A 27,733-nucleotide genomic window follows, 5' to 3' on the forward strand; every position below is an offset into this window, starting at 1 on the left:
GAGAAGGCAGGTCCACCTGGACTCTGACCCAGCTGGGTTTGCTCTGCTCTGGGAAGATCTAGGACTTCTGTGCTTCCCCTCGGAATCTCCCGGGATTTACAGAGAGTTTGCTCCTCTTTCCAGGGCTGCTCTCCTTATTGGAAAGCTTTCTCTGTTTCTCTGTTCTTTGTATTTTAACAAGCAACATTTTCTTTTCAGAGATTAAAGTAAAATAACCACAATTACAAGTGGGAGCAAGTTAATCTTAGAAGAAATGTCTTAGGCCTCCTAAAACTGTTAGAAAAAACCCAAATAAGAATGTATGGTGCGGATTGGGGGAAAATGGCCCGGTGCTCTTCCTTCATCTCTGAGGCTGAGGATAGGTCTGTGTGTAAAAGGGACCTGGGGGAGTCTTGGGGTTCTCCTTTGCCTGGGCAATGGGGTGGAAGGAGGCGGGTGTACGTCCCTGCAGCCCCACAGGAAAAGGGGGCTCCTTGGGCTGTGGAGAGCTGCACTGATGCCATGTGAGCTTTCAAGGGCCTTGTGGAATGGCAGAAGAGGACTGTAGCTCGTGGGGCAACAGAAGAAAGCTGATGCAATTTCATTGGCAGTGTTCATTGGTTTCAGCAGTCTGTTGAGTGGCAGTTTGGTTAAAGCATTTTGACTAGCCAAGCTGGCCCTCTGAATTCTGGGCAAATTTCTTGAGACGGAATCTTGTAGTGTTTCTCCATGAAGGCTGAATCGAGTATTTCCATGCCACACAGATGCTGGGCCCTGTGCTGAGAAGCCCAGCAAGGCGTTGTCCCGGGGTCCGGGGTCCTCCTCACCCGCTTTTTGGCATGCTGTCATTTATGGGGTCTCCTCGGGCCAAATGATTCTACAATCAACTGTAGTGCCCATGGCAATCTTTATGGCTCCAAACCCTCAACCCCTGGAGGAGTAGTTTGTTCATACCTGCTCCCCATCTGGAGTTCTCCAGGGCACTTTCCAGCTGGTGATCTGTACTGAAAACCCAAATCCCTTCTTGTGCTGTGGAAGAGAAAGGCAACCCTGACTGGGAGAAAGTTCTAAGTTTGCGTGACACTCTAAAATACATTAACCAGATCACACATGGCCTTCTGCTTGGCGTGTATCCCATGAGGAAGGCATGTGCATGTGGAAGACTGTCAGACTGGCACATCTATTCTCCTCCCTACCACCCCCAGATTCGTGACAGGGAGAGAAGTCAAATCGGCCCTGCAGAACCTCCCCCAGCCAATGTCTCCCTCCGATTTCCTGGACAAGCTGATGGGCCGGACATCAGGCTACGATGCTCGCATTAGGCCCAACTTCAAAGGTAAGGTATGAGCCACTGCAAGACAGCCTGGATTCCTTTGGGCAGAAATGAAATGAGACTCTGCAGTGAGACAGAGAGATCTTTCCTGCTCCCTCTTCAGCCTGCGAGGGGCTTGCAACACATAGAAGAAGCTTCTGCCCATGCCGTCCCAAGAGCTGGTAGAGCCATGGGAGCCGTGGACGAGGGCAAAGCTTCCTGGCGGCTTGCTTTGCTCTGAAAAAGGGGAGGCCAGGTTGCTGCACAAAGCACCTTTCAGAGAAGCTTGCGTGGATCCCTCATAGAGGGAAGGGCCCCTTCAAAGAGCTGCTCTGCCCAGCTATCCATGGCCTTTGCGCCCTCTTCACGTTTTCTTTCAGGGCTAGCAAAGGTGCTTTTGAAGCACGATGACCCAGGCATAGAAAAGCGGTCTCGCCCCTGCGTCCCTCCTCCCCTGGGTATCAACTTGTGAGGATGTTGGGTGTGGCTGAGAATGTAGTGGGGCTTCATGGGGTGGTTGTGGGTCAACTGCCTGACAGGTAGAAAGACCTGTGCACCTTTGCCTGAGATCTCGAGGAGACATAGATATTGGGATGTTTATGTGACAGACCTAGGAGGGGCAGGGATCTCTGCATTCAGAAGACCAGTAGCTTGATTTTCCATCAAACAGTTGTATGGGTTCTCCACCTCAAGAAAGTCACATAAAAAAGGCAACTGAGGGGAGATGTAATCAGGGTGTAGGAAACATGGATGACAGGGTGAAATTGGTTTTCTCCATCTCTGAAAATTAGAACTGGGAATCCCACCCAACCCCACCCCAACCCCTTATAAAGCTGCCTGGGAGCAAATTTATGGCAGACCAAAAAAGAGATCACTTGTTCCTTCAATACATCGTTGAGCTGTGAAATTTATTCCCACAAAATGAGGTGATGGCCACTGACTTCATACAGGGGATAAATTCACGGATGCCTATCAGAAGGGACTGGATGAATTCATGGAGGACAGGACTGCTCTACTGGAAGGTCTTGCTTCTGAAGACCCTGTATTCTGTCTGGGTTGGTAGCTCAAATTACAACTGCAGGTGTGGTGAATGTTTTCTGCTTGGAAGAGCCATTTGCTTCTCCCCTGGACTGTCATGGTCCTTGGTCTGATCCAGCCAAATAGCTGTTCCATTCTTATCTGATCAGGACCCATCATCAGGCTTCAATAGCTTTATAACATGCCAGCCATGAGTCCTCTTTCAATTTCCTTACAGGCCCACCCGTCAATGTGACATGCAACATCTTCATCAACAGCTTTGGTTCAGTCACAGAAACTACCATGGTAAGGCTTAGCTCACCCACCCTCCTCACCCTTCTTTCCCAACCCAGCCCAACACTGCAGCACCTTTGGCCTTTAGAAGCTGCAGGCTTGGGAAGGACACAGTTGATAGGCCACAACTCTCCCTGATTACTCTGGCCTTGGAGGGCTGTTTCAGGATAGCAGTTGGAGACCAGCGGTGTGAGTGGGAGCCTGGGGACCGAGAGCAACCGGAGAGCCAAAGAACAGCCCTGCGCTGGGTCCATTTCCACACCTTGCAACCCCCCTTCTAAGCCCCTCCCTGTCGCCTCAGTCAGGCACTTTTCTTTTGCCTGCCTTCTCTCGCCTTGGCTCCACCCATGACAGTTTCTCTTGGCTCTTCCAGGATTATCGTGTCAATGTCTTTCTGCGGCAGCACTGGAATGACCCTCGCCTGACTTACTGGGAATACCCCGATGACTCTCTAGATTTGGACCCCTCCATGCTGGACTCCATTTGGAAGCCAGATCTGTTCTTTGCCAATGAGAAGGGAGCCAGTTTCCATGCGGTCACTACAGACAACAAGCTTCTACGCATTTTCAAAAATGGGGGTGTGCTATATAGCATTAGGTATAAGCTTCAACAACATCTTGTTCAGCCTAACCGCCCAGAAAATATGTCTCACTGTGGTCCTGTTTACTGTTCTTTCTCTTCCCCATAGGCTGACTCTTATCCTCTCCTGCCCTATGGATCTCAAGAACTTCCCTATGGATATTCAGACATGCACCATGCAGCTGGAGAGCTGTGGGTATTTTTATTTAACTGTAGCATGAACAGAGTCCTTGGTGCTGTACATAAGAGCCACAGTTTCCGTACTTATGCTCACTTGATGGGCACCACGAATTGGTTGTAGGTACCAGAAGTACTAGGCTGGTTTACACAGTATGATTACGTATAGCGGTTGGATTTGCACAATATGCTGAGCTTCATTAGAAGTAATCTTGGATCTTTGTTGTGACTTAACTATTCTGTGGGGTGGTTGGTGTATAATTCAGAGTCTGGGTTGATGCCATAACTAGATGGGGGTAGCCAAAAAGTTCCAGATGGTTCAATAAGGAGGGATCTGGAAGGCCCAATAGAAAGATGGAGCTGGAAGCCAGGTTACCTGGGCATGTAATGCAACCTGAGCAATGGAAGGCCAGGTGGACATAATCCCTCTACACCAGAGGAGCAATGAAAGGTGAGGGGGGGGCAAGAGAAGGACTGTCTGTTTGCAGAGGGGTGGGTGACTCTGCCCCTTCTCTGGGTTCCTCCTGCTGCCTGTCTCTGCTTGCCTTGCAGTCGGTTACACCATGAATGACCTGACCTTCGAGTGGGAGACGGAGCAGGAGGCCGTGCAGGTGGCTGAAGGCCTGACGCTCCCTCAGTTTATCCTGCGGGATGAGAAAGATCTGGGCTATTGCACCAAGTCCTACAACACAGGTGACCAGATCTGCCTGGTGGGGGGAGACTCAGTGCTCCTCCCAGGGCTAAAGGCCCCGTTTGCAGACTGCCTCAAAAACTACCATGACGCTGCTCTTCATCATCCATCCATTCATCCATTTACTGTCTGACTCTATCACAAATCTAGGCAAGCAAACAGTATAATACGATACAAAGAGGACAAAAAGGAAACACACAGAAAAAGTAGAAAACAGCTTCTGGCAAACCAAATATCCCATCAGAAGTCTGAAGCTTGGGGAGAGAACCAGCCTCTACAGACCCAGTTAAACAAAGTCAGGCCATGTGGAATCGGAGGGTCTCAGTCCGTTTTCTGCCGAGTAGAGCCTGGGAAAGCCATTAGGCCTCACAGAGGACAATTGTCGCCTCACCCTATCCTGGGATTGTGGTCAAGGCCAGACTGAAGCCCCAGGGGAGGTTATCCCCAACCAGGTTGTGGAAACAGGTGGTTTTTTGCATGCTCACCTGGCATCCTGTAACAGCAACTGGAGCCCCCACAGACCCAATCTCCTGGCCTCAGGGAGGAGCACAGGAGCTGGAGAATGAAGCAGGTCTTGCCCAGAAACCCTGCTACTCCCACCCTTCACTTCTCACTATCTCCGTCTGCTATCATGGCTTGGACAAAATTAGGTATCCTCTTCCCCTGCCCCTCCCCCCATCCTATAGCACATCCATTACCTTCTCCCCCTCGAGAGCCGCAGTCGCTTCCACAGCAGCTCTTCCAGAGAGTATGTTGCTTTGATACATCAGCCAACCCACTCCATTGCCAAACATGACCTCCCCTGTTGGAGTCTCTCCAGTGCAGGGGAGGTGCTCCTCTAGAGGATGGGCCCACAGCTGACCGGCTCTGCTGTGGCTCACCTTTTTCTCTTCCTTTCCTCCAGGGCAGTTCACCTGCATCGAAGTGAAGTTCCACCTGGAGAGGCAGATGGGCTACTATCTGATCCAGATGTACATCCCCAGCCTGCTGATTGTCATCCTTTCCTGGGTCTCCTTTTGGATCAACATGGATGCTGCACCAGCCCGGGTGGGGCTTGGCATTACCACTGTGCTGACAATGACCACCCAGAGTGCAGGGTCTCGGGCATCCTTGCCTAAGGTCAGGGCCCACAGCAGGGGATCCTGGAGCATCTTCCCAGGACACGGGTCTCTGGGCAGGCAGGAAGTATGCTTGCTTTCCAAGGGTTTCTCAGCATTCCCTTCTAGATGTGGGATGGGGAGCTCATATCAGAGCCCTTCTGTGCTCAGCTGGCCCCTTTATGCTGCTTCCAGCTGTTTCCTCAAACCACAGCATGAAATTTTGCTAAGAGAGGACCCTGAATATCTCCGTGCACCAGCCCTGAGCTAAAGGAAGGAGCGTTGGTTTCCTCGCACATGGATTCTTTGCTACACCCCCTTTTGTAGGTCATTAAGTTCAGACCACAGGAAGGTTCCCCGATAAGAGTGGAGACAACCTTCCCTATCCCACCACGTTACCTACGTGGGGGCCAGGAGAGGTAGGCATCTGCCACATAGCCAATGGCTACCAGGGAACCCTCTGTACATCTTCAGAAGTATACCGTCCTACAAAGCCCAGGAATGACCACTTGAAATTAATCCTCCTCCTTGTGCTACATGCACGGACACTGTGCACCGCTGTGCTTCTTATACAGCAAATGAGACAGGAACGACACAACACCTCAGTTTGCCTCTTTAAGCCAGCAGCATCAAGGGGGTATTTCGAAGTGGGTAAAACAGTTGTAGGTAAGTTTTAGATGCCCAGCACTGCAGGCCTAACAAGGAATCTTTCCCGTGGCTATTTCTGTCTTTGGCTCACCAAAAGGAGCGAGCGGAGGAGGAGAAAAACCTCCTTCTTAGATTTCCAGCCCCATCTGGGTCTGAGCATTCCCAAAAATGACCTCGCAAACAGAAGTCCCGTCTCTTCCTTCTCTAATGCTGGGGGGGTTCCCTCCCCATCTTTTCTAGCATCTGCCTCCCATCTGTTCAGGCTATTTATACTTCCAAAGGAAAAGGCCACTGATGAACTACTCGTTTGGCAGGTGGCCAAGGGGCCTTATCGAAGAAAATCGGATGCCAGCTGGTGCGAGGGGGGAGGGGACTTGACCTGAGCATGTGAGTGCGCACTCCCCAACCCCAAAGCAACACTAGGAGGCAAACGACGAATGCCAGAAAGGGTTAGTCTCGGTCTGGCCTTTCTGTTCGTCCAGAAGCAGCTGAAGTCCCTGCAGATGCCATTGGCTCCATCACAGAGTCGGAAGGGATTTCTGGTTCAAGCCCCCGCTCAGGCAGGAAACTTTAGCCTAGACATTCTGGACTAACAGCTGTCCAATCTGAGGGGCCCTTGGTGCTCTCTGATCTGGGTTGTTTTCTTGCAGACATTTCATTACCCAAACTAAGTGATGTCATCAATCTTTCTTTAAAAAAATCTCCAGTGATGGAGAACCCCTAATTTCTGGGGGAAGCTGTTCCACTGTTTAATCATTCTCCCTGTCAGAAAATTTCTCCTTAGTTTTTGTTGGCTTCTCGTTGATCAGTCTCCATCTGTTGTTTCTTGTCCTGCCCTCTGATGCTTTGGAGAATAGGTTGAGCCCCTCTTGTGGGGTGACAGCCCCTTTAGATATTGGAAGATGCTATCGTGTCACCCCTGTCCGTCTCTTTATTACACTACATATACCCAGTTCCTGCAACCGTTCTTCAGGTTTTAGCCTCCAGTTCTCTAATCTTCTTTTGTTGCTCTTCTATGCATTTTGTCTGGCATCTCAATAGCCTTCTTATATTGTGACCAAAGCAAGGGACGCAGTGGCTCAGTGGGTTAGGATGCTGAGCTTGTCGACCAGATGGTTGGCGGGTCAAAGCCCGAGTGCCGTGTAACAGAGTGAGTGCCTGTTACTCGTCCCAGCTTCTGCCAACCTAGCAGTTCGAAAGCATATAAAAATGCAAGTAGAAAAATAGGGACCACTGCGGTGGGAAGGGAACAGTGTTCTGTGCGCCTTTGGCGTCTAGTCATGCCGGCCACATGACCATGGAGACGTCCTCGGACAAGCGCTGGCTCTTTGGCTTTGAAACGGAGATGAGCACCGGCCCCTAGAGTCGGAAACGACTAGCACGCATGTGCGGGGGAACCTTTACCTTTACCTTTTATTGTGACCAAAACCAGATGCAGTATTCCAAGTCTGGTCTTAACGGTGCAGTAGAAAGCAATAGGTGATCCCCCTGTTGATGCAGCCTAGGACCTCATTGCTTTTTCTGCAGCACAATTCTGGTTCATATTAGGTGGTTGTCCACTAGGGCTCCAAGATCCCTCCCACAGTGACCACTCTTGAGCCAGGTATCACCTATTCTACACCTGTGCATTTGACTTTTCTTGACTAAGACCCTACTTTTCTCACCACTGAATTTCATTTTGTTGGATGGCCTAGTGTTCAAGTCTGTCGAGATCCTTCCGGATCTTGAGCCTATCTTCTGGGGTATCGCCTATTACTCCCAACTGGGTGTCATCTGCAAATTTGATGAGTTCCCCTTTTATTCTCTCATCTAAATCATTTATGAACACGTTGAAGAGTGCTGGGCCTAACAGAAAATCTTGGGGTGACCCACTGCATGCATCCCTCCATGTGGATGTAGTTCCTCAGTGAGGAAATGCTGCTGTCCCTAACTGGGGGGGGGGGGCTGAACCTGGAGTCAAGGCAGCTGGGGGGAGCATGCCAGGTCCTTGCAAGACAGGACGAAGCCCTGGAAAACATTCACCGCAGGAGAACCACTACACTCCTGGCATCTTGGTGCCTGCCTGGCATGAGGCTGGTACCATGCCTTGCTGTGCCAAATGAGAAGAACCTTAGAAAGTCTTTGGCATTTTCTATGGGGGCTGCAATAGAAGCAGGGCTGCCAAGAAAAATGGCCGTCCGAACCATTGGAAGCAGTGCTGGAGTTGGGGAGGGGGCTGCTTAGGCAGCAACCAAGAAGGCCTGGGGAATTGCTTGCCCACACCCCTTTCCTCGGCAGGTCTCCTACGTCAAAGCCATTGATATATGGATGGCCGTCTGCCTGCTCTTCGTCTTTGCCGCCCTGCTGGAGTATGCAGCAGTCAACTTTGTCTCACGCCAGCATAAGGAGCTCCTGCGTCTGCGGAGGAGCCAACGGCGACAGAGGATGGTGAGCAAGAGTTGGGCAGGGGGCTTCCGGGGGGGAGGTAATAGGCCCAGTGCTCCCCATGTGTCCCTGGAACTGGTTAGAAGGGGGGGGAAGGAGCCCCTACCAAGTCAGGCCCTCCTTCCTTGGGTGACTTTTGCCTAGCCTGTCAGAAACAGCTACATTTTTTAAACAAGTGTCTTTTTTTGTGCTGGCTTTGCTTTTGTTCTTCCCTTGTTTTGCCACTCAGGGCTGTTCAGCTGCATCCGTTTAGGAAGGCAGCATGCTGGGCTGGATGCCATCTGGGATGCCATCTGGGAAGGCAAGGGGGCTTCCCTTAGGGTCTGTGCCAGTCCAGCTGAATTTATTTATTTATTTAGAAAATTTATATGGCCGCCTACTTGTACATGGCGATTCAAGGCAGATTACAAAACATAAAAGCACAATACAAAAGAAAAATAGTAATAAAATAATAAAAAATAACCCCCACCCTGGCAACAACATAAATTCATACCAGCCATTTAATGGGCTCCATCCTGCTCTGGGTTCCCCAGGGCTGCTGGCAGAACCAGGTCTTCAGGGCCTTCCGGAAGACTGTCAGAGTTGGGGGGGGTCTAATCTCTGGAGGAATGGTGTCCCAGAGGGAGGGAGCCACCACCAGATATACCTCCTTAAGGAACGGGACCTGCAACATTTCTTGCCTCCCTGCTCTAGTGGGTCAGATAAGATGTGATCGGCAAGAGAAGGTCCCTTGGATAACCTGGTCCCAAGCCATGAAGGGCTTTAAAGGGACAACCAGCATCTTGAATTGCACCCGGAAGCAAATCGGCAACCAGTGCAGCTCCCACAGAAGAGGTGATATATTTGCACACCCAGGGCTGCACAAAGCCATGTGGGTCACTACATTTTGCACCAACTGGAACTTCCGGATGCTTTTCAAGGGCAGCCCCATGTAGAGCATGTTGCAATAGTCAAGACGTGAGGTGAGTCGAGCATGAGTGACCGTGAAGAGGGATTGTTGGTCCAGGAAAGGGTGTAACTGGCACACAACCCACAGTTGTGCAAAAGCCCTCCTGGCCATGACTGCCACCTGCTCCTTGAGCACTAGTTGCGAGTCCAGGAGAACCCCCAGATTATGCACAGGGTCTGTTTGGGGGCAGTGCCACCAATTCTCCGTAGGTTAAAGAACCCCAAACCCAGAGCCACTTGGTCTTGCCAGAGTTCACTTTCACCCCATTGCTCCCCATCCAGCGCCTGACAGCGTCCAGGCACCGCGAGAGGCAGGTCAGGGCATCGCTTAACCCAACATGGGCTGAGATGCACAGTTGGGTATCAACAGCCTGTTGATGACGTCTCAGTCCCTGGTGACGGATGATCTCACCCAAAGGCTTCATGGAAACATTAAATAGGAGCACCCTGCAAAGCAGTGGGCGAGGGCTGGATCTCTTGCCTCCTATTGACACTGACTGAGAGCAGCCACAGAGGAAGGAAGCGAACCAGGAGAGCACGGAGCCCCCCCAACCCCAACTCCCGAAGCTGCTTCAGAGGGAGACCATGGTCGATGGTACCGAAAGCTGCTTCTTGTGCCTTGCCAGCCTTTGCCAGGAGAGAGAAGCTGCCCTCTAGTGCTTGATCAATCGGCTGCAGGCCCCAGTTTCAAGCCGTCCTTGGCCAGCCTGCAGAAGGGTGCCCAGTTTTACATCCAGGAAAGAGGGGGGCAAGAGAGAGTGCTGACTTGAATAGCCCCAGAGCAGAGCCCCAATCCATCAAATGGCAGGCAGGGAGGGGTTGGCATTCAGAGGCAGGTGGAAACCACGGAGGTGCTCAAGACCAAAGCCTTGAACACTGGCATACCAAAGGTGCAAGCAGCAGTGACTTTGCTGCTTCAGCTTCAGCACTTTTGGCTCAAGGTGCAACCTGGAAATTGGATGAGCTGAGCAGTGTCTTGCGTTCCCTGTATGATGCTGCCCTTCTTAGTTCCACACCTGGGCCAATTCCCTTCCCCCCCCAACACTTCCCCACCAGGCAGCAAGGATACAATGGAAGATAGTGGTTTGTGGTTTGTGCATCCAGAACACTAGGATAAAAGGGCTGCCTCTGAGGACATCAGGCAATGCTAGGAATTGTGAGCCACTCGCCGAGGTAATAATTCAACTTGGAACACGGACTTGGAGGTTTGCAGTCACGAATGTGTTCCTGCAGTGCAGAGATGGAGCTGTAGAGGGAAGGGAATGGCTCTGAAGGAGAGGAAGAAGAGCCACCACCAGGGCAGCAGTTAGATGGGGGGGGGCAGACCAAGAAAGTAACTCAAGAAAGCTTCCCACTTTTCGCCCCGTCAAAGGAGGCAAGACGAGAGTAGGGAAAGCAGGTTCAACTTGCAAGACTCCACAGCAGCTGAGAACTACCCTTACTCCTCCCTCCCCCTGCCCAGGAAGAAGAGGTGGTCCGTGAGAGCCGCTTCTACTTCCAGGGCTACGGGCTTGGCCACATGAAAAGTGGGGCAGCCGTGGACAACCCTATCTACGGTCCGCCCGCTCCGGCCCCCCTCCTGCGAGAAGGAGAAATGCTCCGGAGACGTTACGTGGATCGGGCCAAGCGGATTGACACCATCTCCCGAGCCGTCTTCCCCTTCACTTTCCTAGTGTTCAACATTTTCTACTGGGTGGTCTATAAAGTGCTCCACCAAGCAGCCCCTTGAGCTCTGGTCAGGACCTGCGACCCAAGGCAGCAACAACTGCTGGTGGCGTCCTTCCGAGCTTCTGCACTCAAGAACACAGAAACATCGACTCCTTTCCCAAATGCCATGCTGAGAAATTTGGCAAACTTCGCACGATGGTAAGATGTGCGAAAGAAAGGTACGGTTATTGTGCCACTGCTGAGCATGATAGAGTTTGGGGTGGTCATATTTCATAAGGAGGACCGTGGTGGGGCCCTCTATCTTTCCTAGATTTCTGCTGCTCCCCCTGAAGTCCAGGAAGCCTTGGGAGAATTAAAGAACTGACAGGTAGCAGAGAAGCTCTAAGTCACCCAGTCCACCCTCCCTGCCCAGCGCAGGCATCTGCTGAGCTTTCCCTTACCGCTGTTTGCTCCTATTTGAAAACCCCCCAGCAAGATGAGCGCTTCCATGCAAGATTTTCACATGACTCTGCAGTGATTCCCAAGAGTGATTCCCAAGTCCCTCCTAAGATCTAGTCTACATCTCCACAGTGTCGAGAAGACAAGCAGTTTTGTGGTCTGCTCAAGCCAAATAGGGTCAGCTGTTCTGTTTCTGGTAGGGCTTCAGCTGCGGACCCTGATTGCCCTGGGAGTTGCCTTCTGAAACCGTCTCTACCCTTTTAAAGTTTGCAAAGCAGCATAGTGTACAATGGAACAATGGGCTCTTCTGGCCTGGACGCTGCTGCTCTTAATGCAGCCCAAGATTGCATCAATTTTTGAGCAGCTGCAGCACAGGCTTTGCCCATGTTCAGTCTGCAGTCCATGTATCCTCCGCACATGACAATCCAGTCCTGCACCCAGAGCCATGACAATTTTCAGGAACGGGACTTCAGGCAGCACATTTGCAGATCTTCAGTTTGGATCGGTCCAGCATTCAGCCTGTCACAATCATGTTGAGTTGCACCGTGGTCCTTCAAGGTGTTATTCAACACCCTTACCTTGCTATCAGCTGTGACTGTGACCAGCACCCCCCCCCAAGCCATCCTCTGGGCCCCTTAAAGAGATCGTGAATGGTCTGGGCCAAGGATGAGGCGCCCCTTTTCTCTTTGACAATGCAAAGCCATTATCCACTGGCCACGGCTGCTCGATCAGTTGCAAGCTTCAGACTAGCCCACACCTCTACCTCTAACCAGGACAGATCCACAAACCCAGCCATCACCTCACCCATAAACCCTCCCAAGCCCGCTAAGAGGGAGGGGCTCGTGCAGGCAGCAGGAGAGCATTACCCAGCAGAGCACCAAGGACTTGGGGTGGCTGTCTGGCTTCCCTTTTCTGGAAGTGTGCTGCCAGCTTCCTCCCCCTCCCAGGCCCCTAGGAGAGCCCCTTGGCAGCAGTCTGGCACGCTGATTTATAATTGCATCAGTCAAATGACTCTTGGCAGATAAAGATTTGAAACATTTAAGGCAGGTAAATAACAGAATACAACTCGGAGATGAAACAGCTCAGGAATAAAAGCAGAATCTGGCTAGAATATCCTCTGAAACAATTCAGCTTTCAGCATTTTCCCGAAACAGCTCAGGGAAGGGGCAACACATCCTGGACTCGGCCCTCTTTACCTCCCAGAAGGCCTTAGGACAAGCACCAAGAGCAGCTTCTCCCTGCATGGCTGAGTTAAGTGCATTGGGGAGAGGCAGTCACCAGGCTGTTCCTGTGCCAGGAAATCCAAGGCAGCCCGGGGTCAAGGGAGAAATGCATGAGCCTAAAAGACGTGGCTGAACCACGGGCTTATATATTGTGTGGGGAACCACGTCATAAACCCCGTTCAGTCTTTACTGATCAAATTTATGGATGGAAAATATTTGTCTGGCCACCCACTCTGGGCCGCTCACAGTTGCTGCTTACTGGATTTGGAGTCTCTCAGGTTCCAATGGAAGCAGAGTTATGTGCTGAGTGGAGCAGTTATTTTAAAAGTGCCCTTTTCCTACCAGTTCATCCTTTGTGGCCACTATGGGTGCACTCAGAAGTCTGCTCTCTTCAGCAAAGGGCCCCTTCTTCCCCTGGAGCCCCTGGAGTTCCTCTCTTTCTCAGCCTGGCTGCTCCCTGGCACGCTGGGGTTCAGCTGCAAATGGTCCTACGACGCAGCAGCTTGGTGGGCTGCAAAGAGAGAGCAGGAGTGGAACACCCCCACCCCCAAACACCCCACAAAGCTCAAACTTTAAGATCCAATCCTGGGCCTGAGGCAGCCTCCGCCAAACAGGATGAAGCTCATTGGCGAATCTTAAAGAAGCTGCCATGGTCGGGAAGTAAGTAAGTTAGAAACAGCCCTTTGGAAAGACCAAACAGAGAAGATGATGGGTGGCCACAGGTTGCACTAGGGCTGAAACAGATGCCACAAAAGCCGCCCAGGCCAGCAGCCTCATAGTCAACTCCTGGGGCCTGGAAGTTCAATGGGGCTGGGGCTGGCAGCCAGCCTGAACTCTGCCTGGTGGCCCCTTACTTTCCCATCTCCCCACCTCACTGCAATGCTTCTACCCCAGCTGCACCACTTTTCCCCCCCTGCTACTTCCCAGTTTGCTGATCGGACATGTACCTCCCCACTTGTGAGTGTGGTTTTACCAAGAGTGGAACATCCAGCAGCTAAGAGCAGCTTCCTGTCTATTGTCCTGAGAAGACTGTAGCTGGTCTCCTGCAGGTTTTGCCAAGTAGAAACGACTGCATTTCTTCAGGGACCAAATGGGGCTTTGAAAACAATGCAATTCTAAGCCGCTCTGCTTTTCCTATAGAAATAAAGTGCTGCAAGGATTTTATTTCAAGTTTCTGTTCTTTTTTCATTTGGGAAAAGATTCCCACTGACAAAGTGGCCAGGAGTGCCTAGACCAGGAGCCAGATGTGAGCTGCCTCATGGGCAGAAACAGCTCCCAGCCTCAGAGGGGTGGGATTTGGGGTTGCCACTTCTGAAGCTGGCTTTTGTAGGTGCAGCCTTGTTGCTGCCCAAGAAGCTTTCTTGGTCAATGTCTGTCACACAGGCTGGTGACCATGATGCATGAGTTATGCCAAGATGGGTCCTGGAGTGGCTCTGAGTGCCTGGAGGCAACGTGTCCTTTCCATAGCAGAGAGTGGCTAAGCTGCAATGAATTCTCTCTCTTCAAACCTTGGGGAAATGGAGGCAAGGAGAATTCTGTTGGTTCCTGGGAAAGGCAGCTCTGACCTTGCTGCTAGCTGGCCGTGGGCCAAACAGAGAAAAGGGCGCTGCTGGAGAGAAGGCCGAGCGGCAGAACTGCTTGCCCAGGACCCCTCCTTTGAAGATGATGCCGAAAACCTCTCCTACGCTCCCTTCCAACAACACGGCTCTGCGTTCTCCTTTCCTTGACGCCCTGGACCATCAGGTCTGGGGGACAGGAGAGTCGGGCCTCCTCCTCCTCCTCCTCCTCCTCCTGCTGGTCAGATGCCAGCTTTAGAGAATGGCCAACTGTCTTGGAGCCTTTGCTTCAGACAAGCAGCCCGCAGTACCAGGAAGGGCTGGCACATCTGGCGACAGCTGGTACAAGAGCAAGATGGCCTTCACAGCTGAGCCCGCTTCTCTGAAGCAAGTCTCAGTCCTCCCTCCAGCCTCAGAGAGGAGTCTCCCCTGGCTCTTCTCTTCCCCTGCCAAGTTGCTCCTGAAATGTCCCTTCCCCACCCTCCATGACTCTCTTGCTTCCCCCAAAGGGGGCCTGGTCTGGACGGGAGTGCTTGGGAAAGATGCACCCAGAGCAACGAGCCCAGGGCCCTGCCCTTCCTGCCCTCTCCCTTCCTAGAAGCTTTTTTCAGCTCCCAGGCCTGCATGGCAAGCAATCCTCAACTCCTGGGGCAGCCATGACAATATTCAAGGAAAAAAACTCCTGGCACTCAAAGGGTCTTTACCACTCAAAGGGTGGTTGTTGTGGGGAAAAGAGAAGGAGGAAAGTGTGTTGGATATGTTCATCACCTTGAATTATTTCTAAAAATAAAGAAGGCAGAACACAAATAAATACATGTGGATTGATGAGCATCAGCTGCTGGTAGATTGCCACACCTCCTATGCCTGCCACTAGGATCTAGTGATAACAAGCTTTTCCCATATTGGGGTCCTCTCCTTCAGGTCTACCCACCAACAGCAACTTTATCTGCCTACATGTTCACCTGTCCCAGGGGACCATTCCCCAGCCTCAGCTTATGGACAACCTCTCGGAGGCAGCTGCATAGCAATATTAAGCAGTCTAGGAGAGTCCTGGGTACCCCACAATGGGTGGCCAATGACTCAACCATTCCTTCCTCTCCTGTTAACTAAAGATCTCTACATAAGAAGCACCAGAACTATATAAGCTATGTAAATAACCACGGCTGTCACCACCACCTCTACTGTGAAACAATACTTCCAGATCCAACCTCGCAGAGGGCCCAGAAAATACAATTATATCATGACCTGTTGAAGGATCCAGCACGGTCCAAAGAACTGCACCCCACCATCCATGTCTCACCACAAGAGTGACCATCTCTGACACTTTCCTTCAAAAAGGTAAGTGCAAGAGATGCTATAAAATTCACCCCCAGAGTCACACATGCTCTAAGAAGCAGAAGCAGGCATACAGCCAAATTTCAATATGTTTTTTCCCAACTTACATCCCTCCTTTTCTTCAAAAGTTCAGGACAGCATAAATAGCGCTTACTCTTCATTTTTCTCCCGCAACGTTCCTGTGAGCTAAATTGAACTGAAACAAAGTGATTAACAAAGAGCCGCCCTCTGCCCATCTTGTCCACAAACCTACACCACAATGGCTCTCAAAAGAGAGGATGGACCTATTCTACAGGGCACCAGAGGGCAGGACAAGAAGTAATGGGTGAAAGCTTCTCAAAGAGAGATACAACCTAAGTGGAATTTTCCTCCAATGCGATTTTCCCATATATTTTACCAGGAAACATAGATAAGGCAGACTAGAAAAGTCACTGCCCTCCTAACCATACCCAAGCACTCCAAATTTGTTGTCAATGTCCATTTTTCTCTATGTGTTCACGGTGACCTAACCCTTACCCTAAGTGGAATTTTCCTCCAATGGGATTTTCCCATGTATTTTACCAGGAAACATAGATGGGTCAGCCAAGAAAAGTCAGTGCCCTCCTAACCATACCCAAGTATTCTGAGTTTGTTGGCGATGTCCATTTTGCTCTCGGAGTTCATGGTGACGTAACCTTAACCCTAACCCTAAGAAGGAAGGAGAACCTGACAGTGAGAGCAGCTTGCCTCCTGGGGATTTGGATGCTCCATCGCTGGAGGTTTTCGAAAATGGATTGGACAGCCATTTGGCTGGGACGATATCAGAGGTCCCCTCCAGCTCCGATTCTGTGTTCAGTCTTGGCTTAGTAACCCTCTAACTCTGGGGTAGAGGAAGAGCTAGTTCCCTTCTGCTCGTCTTCCCAGAAGAGGATTTGTTTTTGCATGCGAAGTGTCCAGAACAACAGGTTAAAGGAGTGATTTTATTTAAGAGCTCACCTGGCTTGTTTCTGCATTTGAGAAAGCTGGGTCTACAAAGGAAGATGAACTCCACTGGTCCTACCCACTCTGTGCTCCTGCCCCCTGGTGGCCAGGAGAGGCAGCTCAGCAAGGCAGAGAAAGCTAAAGCAGGGCCAGCATCTGCTGGAAACACCCAGGTCCTCCCCAAGTTTCAGTGTTTGAGAACATTTGGAAGGGACAGACACGTGTTACAGAAGGTGAGAATCAGCAAAACTGAAACTTTAGTTACTATCCTTCCCTTTAGCTACTATTGTTATTACATTTGTACACTGTCAAATCATTCAGACTCCCAGTGATTTAAATACAATTCAATAATATATCCATATTAATAATAATAATAATTACAGTTTAAAAGATAAAAACTTAAAAAAACTATATGATAATAAAAAGAAAAAGGTACAGAAAACAAGGTACAGAAAACAAGAGAGGAGAGGAGGAGGAGAAAGAAACTTAAAGAAGTAACTTCCCCCTTATCACAACAAATATAAACAATTTTTGTAACATCTTCTTTTAAAATACAGCAAATCCTCCCTTCTTCCCATTCTCATCTCTCAATCATGAAAAGAACCGCGACACATTATTCCTGGTCAGCAAAAGTTCATTAAAGGTTAGCAAAGATTAACTACATTTTTATTTTTTATAAATCCAGCACAGATACATTATTCAAATCACTTATAGTTTGTTATTCATATGTCCCTTTTCATTATTAATACATCAACCAGCTTCATCTGAATATATAATATAAACATGTTTTCCTTATCATTCATGTTAGCTCATCATTCAATTCGATCTTGGTCTTATCCAGAACAGCTGATGTGCCTCTTCTGCAACATCATTTTTATGCCATCTACAATAACATTCTTGAAATTAACTCTGTTCACTGTTCACAAATATTCCTCCCCGGTTTTCCTCCAGTTCTGCTTCAGTACAGGCAGCCATAGATGGCTTTGGAACCCTGGGGGGACAAGACAAAGGCACAGGCTGGGGGGGGGGGCGGTGGGACATCCCCATTCTGGCACTCCCGGGTCTGCCTCTTACCTGGCTCCCTCCCTGCGGAAGCTTTAGGGCACTGCCAGCTGCAGTTTGGGCAACGGGAGCAGGGTCGGACTCGAGGCTTCAAGGCCCCCTGCTGGACACGGAGGAAGCAGCCGGGAGCCGGACAGGGAAAGCAGGGCTAGGACCCCACAGCAGCCAAGAGCAGAATGTTGGCCCGAAAGTACGACCCGTTGCAGGGGCTTGTGCACCCGGGGTGTCACAGCCACCGCCTTAGAAGGGGAGGAAGAGGCCGCAGGCATTTCCCGCGAAGTGTGACATCGCCCTCCTCTCCCGAGTGAGCTTGGCCAGCACACTGGCGGCGGCGTCTAAATTTGCATGGGGGGAAGGGAGTATTCGGCAAGAGAAGAAGGGGACGACAGAGAAGGAGGTGGCTGGATGGAGCCACTGAAGCAGGAGGCGAGAGCTTAAATGGACTCCAGAAGATGGTAGATGGTCCCCTTAAGTAAGACCAGCTGCCTGCAATTAGTGCAGGTTCGAGTCCCACCAGGCTCAAGGTAGACTCAGCCTTCCATCCTTCCGAGGTAGGTAAAAGGAGGACCCAGATTGTTGGGGGCAATTAAGCTGACTTTGTAATAATGCCGCTTGGGGTGTGTGTGTGAAAGCCCTAATAAGCAGGCATATACATAGAATGAAGGCTACTGCTAAGCTTGTAAGCCGCCCTGAGTCTTCGGAGAAGGGCGGGATATAAATGGAATTAAAAATAAATAAATAAAATAGAGGACAGGAAGGCCTGGAGGAACGTTGTCCATGGGGTCGCGATGGGTCGGACACGACTTCGCAGCTAACAACAACAAGGGAGTATTCAGAAACATATGCAAGCACGTGGGCTGCGGTGCCTCTCCTCCCCGCCGGGTAATCCTGTTCTCTGAATTCCAGACCCAGAAGAACAGGTTAGCCTCCCCGAAGGGCTCCCTGGGACCATCCATCCGCTTTTCCCAGCTCACCATAGCGAGGTCTCTTCTAAACCTGGCGCGGGGGCGGGGACCAGGTTTGAAAGGAACTCGGGATCAGTTGAGGGGAGAGAAGCCAGAGCGGGTGACCGAGCAGCAGCGGACAAGAGCCAGAGGAGCCCGGCGCGCGCGCCCCGGACCCCCGGGCTCCACGTTGGCCAGCGGTCGAACCGGGAAAGCCGCCTCCCGCGCGCCATAAGCCCGGGAAGACCCTCGGCCGCGCTGCGCCCGAGCTGGCCAATAAAGTCTTCGCAGCCGTCCGCCATCAAGCGCACCGGAGAGCTGCCCGGCCGGGACCCACGAGAGCAGGCGGAACGCGCGCCTCTTCCCCCTCCTCCGCAAGACAAGCGCCCCGCCCCCCGCCGTTGTGGAGGCGCCGCCCTCCAGACGGACCTTGTATCGGCTGAAGGAGCCCGGGAGGGGGGAGAACCGAGCAGCGCTCACCAATCCGGGTCGGAGCCGAAGGAAGGGGCGGGCCGGGAGGCGAAGGGAGGCAACGAGGGGGGCTGCTGGCCGAACAGTCCGGTGCGCAAAGCGAAGCTGAGCGCAGCGGATGGGGCGTGATACCGACCGATCCAGCAACTAGCCGAGGCCGCGGGGCAGACGCGGAGACCTTGGAGAGACCTCCCGGCCAGCAGGGCAGAGACTGACACGGCCGCCTCGGGGCTAGCTGCCTGTCCCCCAGCGCCGGCGAAGGGTGCCAGTCACCAGCCACCCGAGCCACCTCTCCGCGCCGCTCGCTTGGGCCTCCTGGCCGGGACCGGAATGTCGAGTTCCCCCCTGAAGGAACGCCGCTCGCCGGTGGGGCTGGACTGCTGCAGCTGCTGCCTGGATCTGGCCAACGGCCCCCTCGGCTATAACAGCAACTTCAGCCCCCTCCTCCAGCTGCGCGAGCAGTTGGCGTGCGAGAGCCTCGGTGCCGCGCCCGAGCTGAGGCGCCTCATGCGGCAGGACTCCCTGGAACCGGTGGTGCGCGACCCCCGCTACCTCCTCAGCCGCGGGATCCGCAACCGGAACGTCGACCAAACGCTGCTCTCGATCCTGCTCTTCTTCCACAGGTGGGTGAGGGCTGCCGGACGGCTGCCGGTGAGGGAATTCCCGGTGAAGCGGCGAGGGGGGGCTGTTTGCCTGGGGAAGGCGAACCGACGGCAGATGGCCTGGGCGGGGAAGAGCCCAGACGACGAGCTCCTTTCTGAAGGCTTCCCGGCTGGGACCGGGCAGCAGTTCCTGGGACCCTTCCCCGTTCAAGACTTCTCCCTGCTCGTTTGCCCTGAAAATGCAGCAGGGCCGTCCTGGGTGGGGAGGAGGGCCTAGGGGCCAGCATTCGCTGGGCTCCGGGCGTACCATCTGTGGGCAGCCACAGGCACTGAGAAGACACTTGTCTCCCATCTCTGTTGGCTTGTGGGGGAAAAACGGCCCCTCCCCAACGGCGGCCTAAGTGACCCTATAACCTGCCTCGCTGCTGGAACCGGGCAGGTGTCCCAGAGGACTTTGCCCTGGGAGTGCCTATGGGACGGTTGTGGCTGACCAAAGACAGCCCCGCCCTGAGCGTCATTTCATAGGAGTGGGCGTGGCTTCTTTCCCAGGGAAATGGGGATTTCTGTAGCTACTGTGTTGGTCAAGTGCTGCAGGGGAGGCAGGTCTCCTCGTGACAAGGTGCGCCTGGCAGGCTGGGCGTGCCTCTCTTCCTCTAGTCTTGGAAGAGGTTCCAGTTTGGGTACTGCCTGAAGGAAATGCTGGCAGGGAAGGGCTTGCTCTGGGGTCAAGGAAATGGCAAGGAACATTGCCCCTCTGCCTCAGCCACCCCCATCAACTGGGAGTCAGCCTGCCTCAGCCCCCAGGGCAGCTGAGACTTATCAGGGGCTTCCTCTGAGAGCTGCTGCATTGCCCACCTCCATCGGTGGTATGGGCCGGCCAGGGATTGTGCTGGCAGGCGGGCACAGGGAGTGCAAGAGCCTGGCATGATTGAAGAATGGGATGAACGTGTCAGTCAGCAGTGGTGCTTGTTTGAGCACCCCGCTCACATCAGCTGATCTGGTGAGTGCCGGCTCCCCTGGTTCCTCTGAGACCTGCTTCGCCTGAGAAGCATCCTGGCAACTTTTCCTCCCAAATGTGCAACCTAAGAGGCTGGAATCTGGGGAGGCAAAGGACTCCATCCTCTTTTGCGCTTTCTAGCTGGGCAAGGGAGAAGGTCCATACTACGAGATCATGAAGGGGAAAGGGCAGCCAATTCTGAAGGGACCCAGCTCTCCTCGGATCCTCAGGCTAGAAGTGCAGCTCCTGGTTTCATTGATTGTATCATCAAGCTTGGCTGCATTTAGTCTCTGCATTTAGTCTCTGCATTTAGTCAGGCTTCTGGGCCAAGTTTCCTTAAGCAGTGCCCAGAGTCTCGTCCTGCACCAAGCAGTGCGTAAGGAAACTTGGCCAGAGCAGATGGTTGAGTTTCAGAGGCTCTGCTGGTTTGATGGCAACCCCTGACTTCAGCTCCCTCAGGTACCGCTGAGGACCACAACTACTAGGTTGGTCACATTAGCAGCTTCAAGCTTTCAAGAAACGTTACTGGGGCTACACTTGATCAAAGGGCACCCACTTGAAGGTGGCCAGAGGCTCTGCAGTCAGGAGTGTGTGCAGGAAGAGCCAAACTCCAGGATGGAAGTTCTGTGGCTGATGGTTGCAATAGAGTTGAAAGTGACAGTCACCTGCTAGCTTCAGAGGGAGTGATATGTTGGGACCATCGAGTTTTCCTACCCTGTTTTATTGGTCAGGCACTGTGGGGATGTCAGATGTGCAGTGTGAGACAGGCTGATGGGATGCAGGTGTTAGCACAATGGGCACTCTTGGGGAAGGTAGCAGTGGCCTTAACTGGTTCCTGGCTCAAGGCAATTGGCCTTCTACAAGGGGAGATGCATGATGGTGACAGGCATGTGCATTGCTTCTTCTGCTGGGCACTCAACTAGAAGACACATCTTCAGGTTCCCTCCCCATTCTGCTTTCTTGACTGGACTGTGGTGGGAAGGGCAATGAGTACCACTCCCAGCCCTCCCCACCCCATTATTTCAAAGACTCAGGGCTCTGCAGGATCCCCTCAGCTGAATGAAGAGCACCTATAAAGCAGCTGGCAGATTTAACTGCTCAGGAACAATTAACCCGCATGGAATGAATGGGATCAGCGGTGCCAGACAAGGTACTGCTCAGCTGGTGAGCCATTAAGGTCTCCCTTCAGGAGCTGATCCATTATTTGGCATCAGAAAAGCTGATCTTGTGTTCGCCACCCATTCATCCCTGCAGACCCTGAGAGGGGGACCCATCAAAATGGGAATGCTGATTCCACATGGAGCCCAAAGACCCCCACAGGAATTTCAGGGGGTGGTAAAAACAGCAAGAGCTTCATGTCTTGGGCTAGGATTTGGAGAGGAGCGAAGTCAGCCAACAGATAGCACAGAAAAGTAGTTTTCACAAATCTTGGCTTGTTGCAAGGAGCAAGGGAGGGCATTCTCCTCAGACCCTTTTCCTGGCCTTGGCACACGTTCCCAACAACAGTGACCCAAAACTCACAATGCCGCCACTGCTGCTCTGTCCTCCAGGGAAGCTGGCAACCTCCAGGCCTGCCAGCTGCCTGGGCAGGGGGGCATTTCTCTTTGCTCCCCAGGAGCACCCCCTATGCTCTCCTTATTTCCCAGCCAGGCAGAGTGAGCAGGGGAGGCAGCTGCTAAGGGAGTCTTCCCCGCATCACAAATCCTGCATTGTGACATGATCCAGGATGAGAAGTTTATCAAAGCGTGGGGCACTCTTCTGCATAAGCCAGTTATAGGCCCCAAAGAGTGGCTGAAAGTCAGGGAATGCTGATCCAGTTCAGAGATGTGGATTGATATTCACTTCGTATACTAAGCCAGAATGTCTTTTTGGATGGGCAAGCTATGTTTTGTGGCTTAGTGTGCATTGCAAGTGTCACTGATATGCAGTCTGTATGTGAATATAAACAACAGTGAGGCTGCTGGAGCAGAGAAGCACAGCCCTTCTCTCTCTTCTGGGGCCTCTTTCCTCCCCAGCCTTGATCTTTTCTGTTCAAGAACTTGCATGAAGGGGCTGCTGGCCTTCTCCAGGGATGAGCCCTCACAAGCTGCACAGATCTTCCAGGCAGAAGGAAGGAGATGATTACCTGGCAGTTACAGAAACTCGCCAGCCAAAATGTGCTGGTGCTGACATATCTACGTGTATTCAAGTGGCACCAATGAAAACAGGCTGGAAAAGATGTGTTTCTAGCACTTTGCATGTGCAGACAATAACACCTGGGAAGACTAAGTTTTCAGTGCCCCAATTTGAAAACAAACCTTTAAGATTATAACTCTGCTGACAACCCAGTGGAGCTCAGTCAACAGGTCCTGTTCAGCGGTTTAGCAGTGGTGGATGTTAAAAACTTCCTGGGCAGCATATGCCCCTAAGGAGCCCCCTGAGCTCTTCTCACCCTTTCAAAGAATCTCATTTTCAATCCTTGGAAGGAACAGCTGCCTCCCTGAAACAGGGACTCCTCCGTCCCTCCCACTGAGGGAATGGTTTCCTTTTAGGGAACCTGGTCGCAGAGCCCTTGACAAGGCCAGCCAAAGATGCTGGGGCTTGCTGCCCCCTGTACAGCCTGAACACCGTGGGGTGGGAAGGGAATTCCTTCTGGTTCCCAGACTGTGGAGTGAGTGAGCACAAGGCAGCCATGTGCTGCATGCCCCACCCAGGCCATGTGCTGGCGTGCCAGTATGCTCAGAACTGGGAGTTCTGCCAAGGCCTCCATCAAAGGGAGTGGCCGCCAAGCAGCAAGTGGTTCACTCTACAGCTGCCAGGATTCTTGCCCCAAGACGAGCAGAGGAAGAGAGCCTCTTTCGATAGATGGTGGCGCAGCCGCTGCTTCTCCAGGAAAACCACCTCACCCTCCCTCCTCTCTGGAGCTGCTGTCTCCTCCTGCCACTGCCTGAATCCTGAGCAACATTCCCCTTTACTACCAGAGGGCACCAAGGAGAGATGCCTACCAAGGGGCTTCTGCCCTGAAGAGAACTCTGTGCACATCGCCAAGCACAGGCCTCGGTTTGTCAATCTGCCACCCCAAGCCCTCTTGGTGCCTGCAGGGAAGACCAACCTTTAGGGAGCAGCACTGGTGGAAAAGGGAGCTGGGAAAGACACAAGTCCCAATCCCAGTAGCCTCTGGCAGGGCAAGGCCTCTTTCGCAGTGCCAAGGAAAAGACCCAGCTGTGCCTGCTGCCATGCCCCCCCCCACCCCGATCCTCCACAAGAGTGGCCTGCCGAGCGGGCTTCCTTCCCCTTTCTGGATGCCCACTCCTGCTTCCCAGGCCAGAGGGAGGCCATGAGAGGACAAGCTTTTGGAGACTCGCAGAGCCAGGGGGAGCCCTCTCTCCCTATGGGGAGAGGCGGGAGGGCGTGCGGAAGGAGTGGCCGCCAGAGGTCCCCCTAACCCGGTCAGACAGCCGCTGCTTGGCTCACCTCTGGCCTCACCAAGTCGCAACAACATGTTTGGGTGGCTTCTTACGCAACTGCCAACCTCGACCTAGTTCTGCGCTGCGCTTGGGCAATACTTTACATTTCTGACTCGGCCTCCACTTTTACAACGCCTTCGTTAGTAGCTAAGGCAGATTAAAGGGTGGCGGTGGTTGGCAGGGTGTTGCAAGGGGTCGAACGTGTGAATCCGGGAGGTGAGGAGGTGGCAAGTTGCCCTGCGGCTAAGCGGGTCTTCTCTTTGCAGGAGAGGATGAAAGCGGCATTGTCCCGTATGTCTCCTACAGCCCCGGAACTTGCCTCCGAGTCCACAGCGGGAGGGGGGGATCGGATGAAGCTATCCGGAGGCCCCGTCCTTCAAAGGCCGCTGTCCGCTTTCACAACCGGCGTCCTAGACAAAGGACCACCGGGTCCCGGTCTGGAGCCGCAGAAATGGGAAAAGTGCTGCTTTCGTTCACGTCGCGGGGGGCCCAGTGCCAGCAGCGTCTCCAACTGGCGCCCTTCGGATGCTTTGGCCCTACTTCCACAATTTGCAGCCGTCCCGCTGCGCCTTCGGCCCCGGGACTGCAGCTTCCTCGCGGTTGTTGCAGCTGGAAAGAGCTGCGCGTCTCGCCCGGGGCTCGCGAATGCGGGGCGCGGCTCGACCGGCAGGAGAGGCGTGGCCTAATTTGCATAGCACGCTGAGACCATGTGACGTCTCGAGAACCTTCCTATATAAGGCTGGCGAACGCCGAAATAGCTGCACCTCTTTCCGGCCGTCGTTCTGTGTTCCGTTCTCTCGGGCTCTCCGTGCTCTCCCCTCCCGACCATGAGTACTGGCGTGTACCCGTTCCCGATGGAGGTGGCTGTCTACCAGTTGCACAACTTCTCCATCTCCTTCTTCTCCTCCCTATTGGGGGCGGACGTGGTCTCGGTCAAGTTAGACAACAGGTAGAAGCGGCGTCAGGCTGGGGAGAGGGTTAGCCGGGCGGGCCCGCCTGTCTCGCGTGCTTACGACGCCGCCGTTCTCTTGTTTCTTGCAGCGCGTCCGGGGCCAGCGTGGTCGCCATCGACAACAAGATCGAGCAAGCCATGGTGAGTGTCTCGGTGGGAGGTGAGGACGCGCGCTGGCCCGCCGCCAACGGGTTGCGCTGCGGCTCCGCGCTACTTGCCGGCTGAGTGGAGGCGAGGGAACGCCCCGCTCCCTTCACTCTGGCCCAAAAATAAACGGCCGGTGTATTCCGGCGCAGGGCTCAGATCGGGGCTGCAGTTCCGCAGGAAGAGTTCAACGGAGCAGATGCAGAGAACCGTGGCCTTGCTGCTCCGGCCTTTTAGTGGCGAATTTTCGGGGGCCTCCAGGCTGCGGGTTAATTTTGGAGCTAGCGGGAGAAGGCGGGCCTTCCCTCTTCCTGGAGGGCGGCAGACTCTCGCCGCTGCACTGTGCTGCGGTTCTCTGGCGGGCGCGGGCGCTCTCTGACAAAAATCCAGTCTTGGTGCTTTCGGGACACGAGAGCTGCCGGCCACGGAACTCGCGCAGAAGCCACAGTTCTGTTTACTCACCGGGACTTTGTTCCTCCTCTTTCCAGGATCTGGTCAAGAACCACCTGATGTACGCAGTGCGGGAGGAAGTGGAGGTACTCAAGGAGCAGATCAAGGTGCTGGCGGAGAAGAACGGCCACCTGGAGCGGGAGAACAGCTTGCTGAAGAACCTGGCCAGCCCTGAGCAGCTGCAGAGGTTCCGCTCCCACCTGCTCCTGGAGGGCCCCGTGACCGAGAAGAAGAGCCAAGGGGCAGCTGCCCCAGCCCAGCACAGGGCGGGCTCTGCGGTGTAAGGTGGCTCTGTCCGTGGGGTGGGCAGAGCCACAGAACTGCTTCAACTTGATCTCCAAGCCAATGTGGTTTACTCACATCTCCTGTGGAGGATTCTGTAGGGGGCCTGACGGAGGCCCTTTGCCTGTGACCCCTTCCTGGGGTAGGCCAGACGCTCCTGAGAAGAGGAGCAAGGCTGCATTGGAGTTGCTGTGGGCACAGGGCTGTTCCCCGTGAAGGAGACCGGGTTTGCCTCTCCGTGAGCACCCTAGAGAAGGGGCTGTGCTGAAGGAGGGGGAGAGCAAAGACAGTTGGTTTAGATTCTGGTTGGAGGTTTTCTTCGAGCAGCTCAGAGAAAAGGCAGCCCCCACCATCCTGGGATAGGAAGAGGAGCAGCTGGTCAGCTGGCAAGACTTTCCCCCTGCCCCTCACTAGCTCTCTCACTCCAAAAGCCACACCTCTGTGTGTGGCACCCACCTGTTGCAGACTTGGGCGTGTGGGGAGCTGCCAAAATGCGGACTAGAATGAGGACTGCAAGCCAGAGGGGAGGGGCTCCTGCTGTGATTTGTCTACTGACTTTTTTTTACTGACAACAGCCTTGGGGGGGCTTGTTTCATCACCTTTATCGATGTTCCCTGCAGCCCCTGGATCCCTTGATGGGGTCCAAAGAGGATCGTCTGGGGAGCAGGAGGTGGTGGCTCCTCCGGGGGGGGGGGGGTCTTGCTTCTGTAGTGCACTCTGAGGAAGGGTGCATAGTGAGATATTGCAATAAAGATTGTCATACACATCTGTCTAATCAGTCTTCTTTCCCAAGGGGTGGTGGTCATGCAAAATGTATAGTGGCCACTGGCAGTGGAACCAAGCAAAGGAGGTCTGGTGGATTGGAGCAATGGAAGCATCCATTGGGTAATTTCTCCATCCCCCCCCCCCCAAGCTTTGAATGGCTGGGAAGAAACCAGGAAGGCACAGTTTCTCCAGTGACTAGAAGAATCTCTGACTACCTGATCAGGCCGCAGCTTCCCCATTACCCATTTGAAAACCTTTTGGGGGGGGTGCATGTACACTGCCACACATCTTGATGGCTGGTGCAGAGCAGCCGCCTTTTAGCATTAATATAAACGGCTATAAGGGACTCAGTGGGTTAGGACGCTGAGTTTGTTGATCTGAAGGTCGGCAGTTTGGCGGCTCGAATCCCGAGTGCCGCGTAACAGAGTGAGCGCCTGTTACTCGTCCCAGTTTCTGCCAACCTAGCAGTTCGAAAGCACGTAAAAATGCAAGTAGAAAAATAGGGACCACTACGGTGGGAAGGTAACAGTGTTCTGTGTGCCTTTGGCATCTAGTCATGCCGGCCACATGACCACGGAGACATCCTCGGACAAGCGCTGGCTCTTTGGCTTTGAAACGGAGATGAGCACCGTCCCCTAGAGTTGGAAACGACTAGCACGCATGTGCGGGGGAACCTTTACCTTTACCTTATAAACAGCTATATTCATAGAAATAGCCATGATTGATTTGATTGTAGTTTGTTTAACTGAATTTTGGGTGCTTGCGCAGTGAAATCCTAAATTATCCACGGGGCTGAATATACGCCACTGTACAGCTGCTGCAACCACCTGCCATTTTGGATTTTGTGAGGTGGGACCTTGACAGCCGGAATGAGTATTGCCCCAAGATGAGCTTCCCTGCCCTGCCCCACACCAACCCCTGCAAAATCAGAGATGAAAGGATTGCCCAGGACTATCAAAGATGCCCCTGATCCTGATCTTGCAGCTCCCTTGAAGTGCAGGACAGAGGCCACTGTCCTGCAAGCTTGGTTGGGGTCAGCATCCCCTCCACCCCTGCTGAGAAGGCAGCAAGCAGCTAGCCAGGAACTCTATGGAGCACATGAATGCTTATACAGTACATAGAGCCTTGTCAGCTGCAAAAGCACATTTCTCACAAAAGATCAACTGTGATCACCAGCTACACCTCATTTTGTGTGGCTGGTAATCATTGTGAGTCCACTGGAGAGGTGGGTTCAAGCAAGAGAGACGCAGGGGGCCTAATGAACAGTTTCAA

The 27,733-nt window shown here is 53.1% G+C and overlaps 3 protein-coding genes across 3 annotated transcripts; 2 read left to right on the plus strand and 1 right to left on the minus strand.

Annotated features, from left to right (window-relative positions):
* Window positions 1-1,236: 1,236 nt before the first annotated feature.
* On the plus strand, window positions 1,237-10,901 carry LOC310645982 (glycine receptor subunit alpha-4; the record flags this gene model as incomplete). The annotated part of the gene is made up of 8 exons (XM_083372121.1): window positions 1,237-1,315; window positions 2,547-2,614; window positions 2,976-3,199; window positions 3,291-3,373; window positions 3,911-4,051; window positions 4,954-5,168; window positions 8,072-8,221; window positions 10,629-10,901. 8 exons carry the CDS (start codon window positions 1,237-1,239, stop codon window positions 10,893-10,895), a joined length of 1,227 nt encoding a protein of 408 aa, XP_083228247.1. The 3' UTR covers window positions 10,896-10,901.
* A 5,445-nt stretch (window positions 10,902-16,346) lies between these two features.
* LOC310646004 (uncharacterized protein) lies at window positions 16,347-18,654 on the minus strand (the record flags this gene model as incomplete). The annotated part of the gene is made up of 2 exons (XM_083372162.1): window positions 16,347-17,337; window positions 18,383-18,654. The coding sequence occupies 2 exons, from the start codon at window positions 18,652-18,654 to the stop codon at window positions 17,250-17,252; spliced, it is 360 nt and encodes a 119-aa protein (XP_083228288.1). The 3' UTR covers window positions 16,347-17,249.
* Window positions 18,655-18,957: 303 nt separating this feature from the next.
* TSC22D3 (TSC22 domain family member 3) lies at window positions 18,958-26,460 on the plus strand. The gene is made up of 3 exons (XM_083372148.1): window positions 18,958-19,446; window positions 24,910-24,961; window positions 25,453-26,460. The coding sequence occupies exons 1-3, from the start codon at window positions 19,154-19,156 to the stop codon at window positions 25,696-25,698; spliced, it is 591 nt and encodes a 196-aa protein (XP_083228274.1). The 5' UTR covers window positions 18,958-19,153; the 3' UTR covers window positions 25,699-26,460.
* The last annotated feature ends 1,273 nt before the right edge of the window (window positions 26,461-27,733 follow it).

Source organism: Vipera ursinii (assembly GCF_947247035.1).
Source record: "Vipera ursinii genome assembly, chromosome: 12".
In the NCBI taxonomy this organism is placed as follows: Eukaryota; Metazoa; Chordata; class Lepidosauria; order Squamata; family Viperidae; genus Vipera; species Vipera ursinii.

Bases quoted from the DNA above. Each gene is read 5' to 3' on its own strand.
- TSC22D3 (XM_083372148.1), top strand. From the start codon at position 19,154: ATGTCGAGTTCCCCCCTGAAGGAACGCCGCTCGCCGGTGGGGCTGGAC. The intron at 19,447-24,909 runs GTGGGTGAGGGC...TGTTTCTTGCAG, and splicing joins ATCCTGCTCTTCTTCCACAG to CGCGTCCGGGGCCAGCGTGG. The intron at 24,962-25,452 runs GTGAGTGTCTCG...TCCTCTTTCCAG, and splicing joins ACAAGATCGAGCAAGCCATG to GATCTGGTCAAGAACCACCT.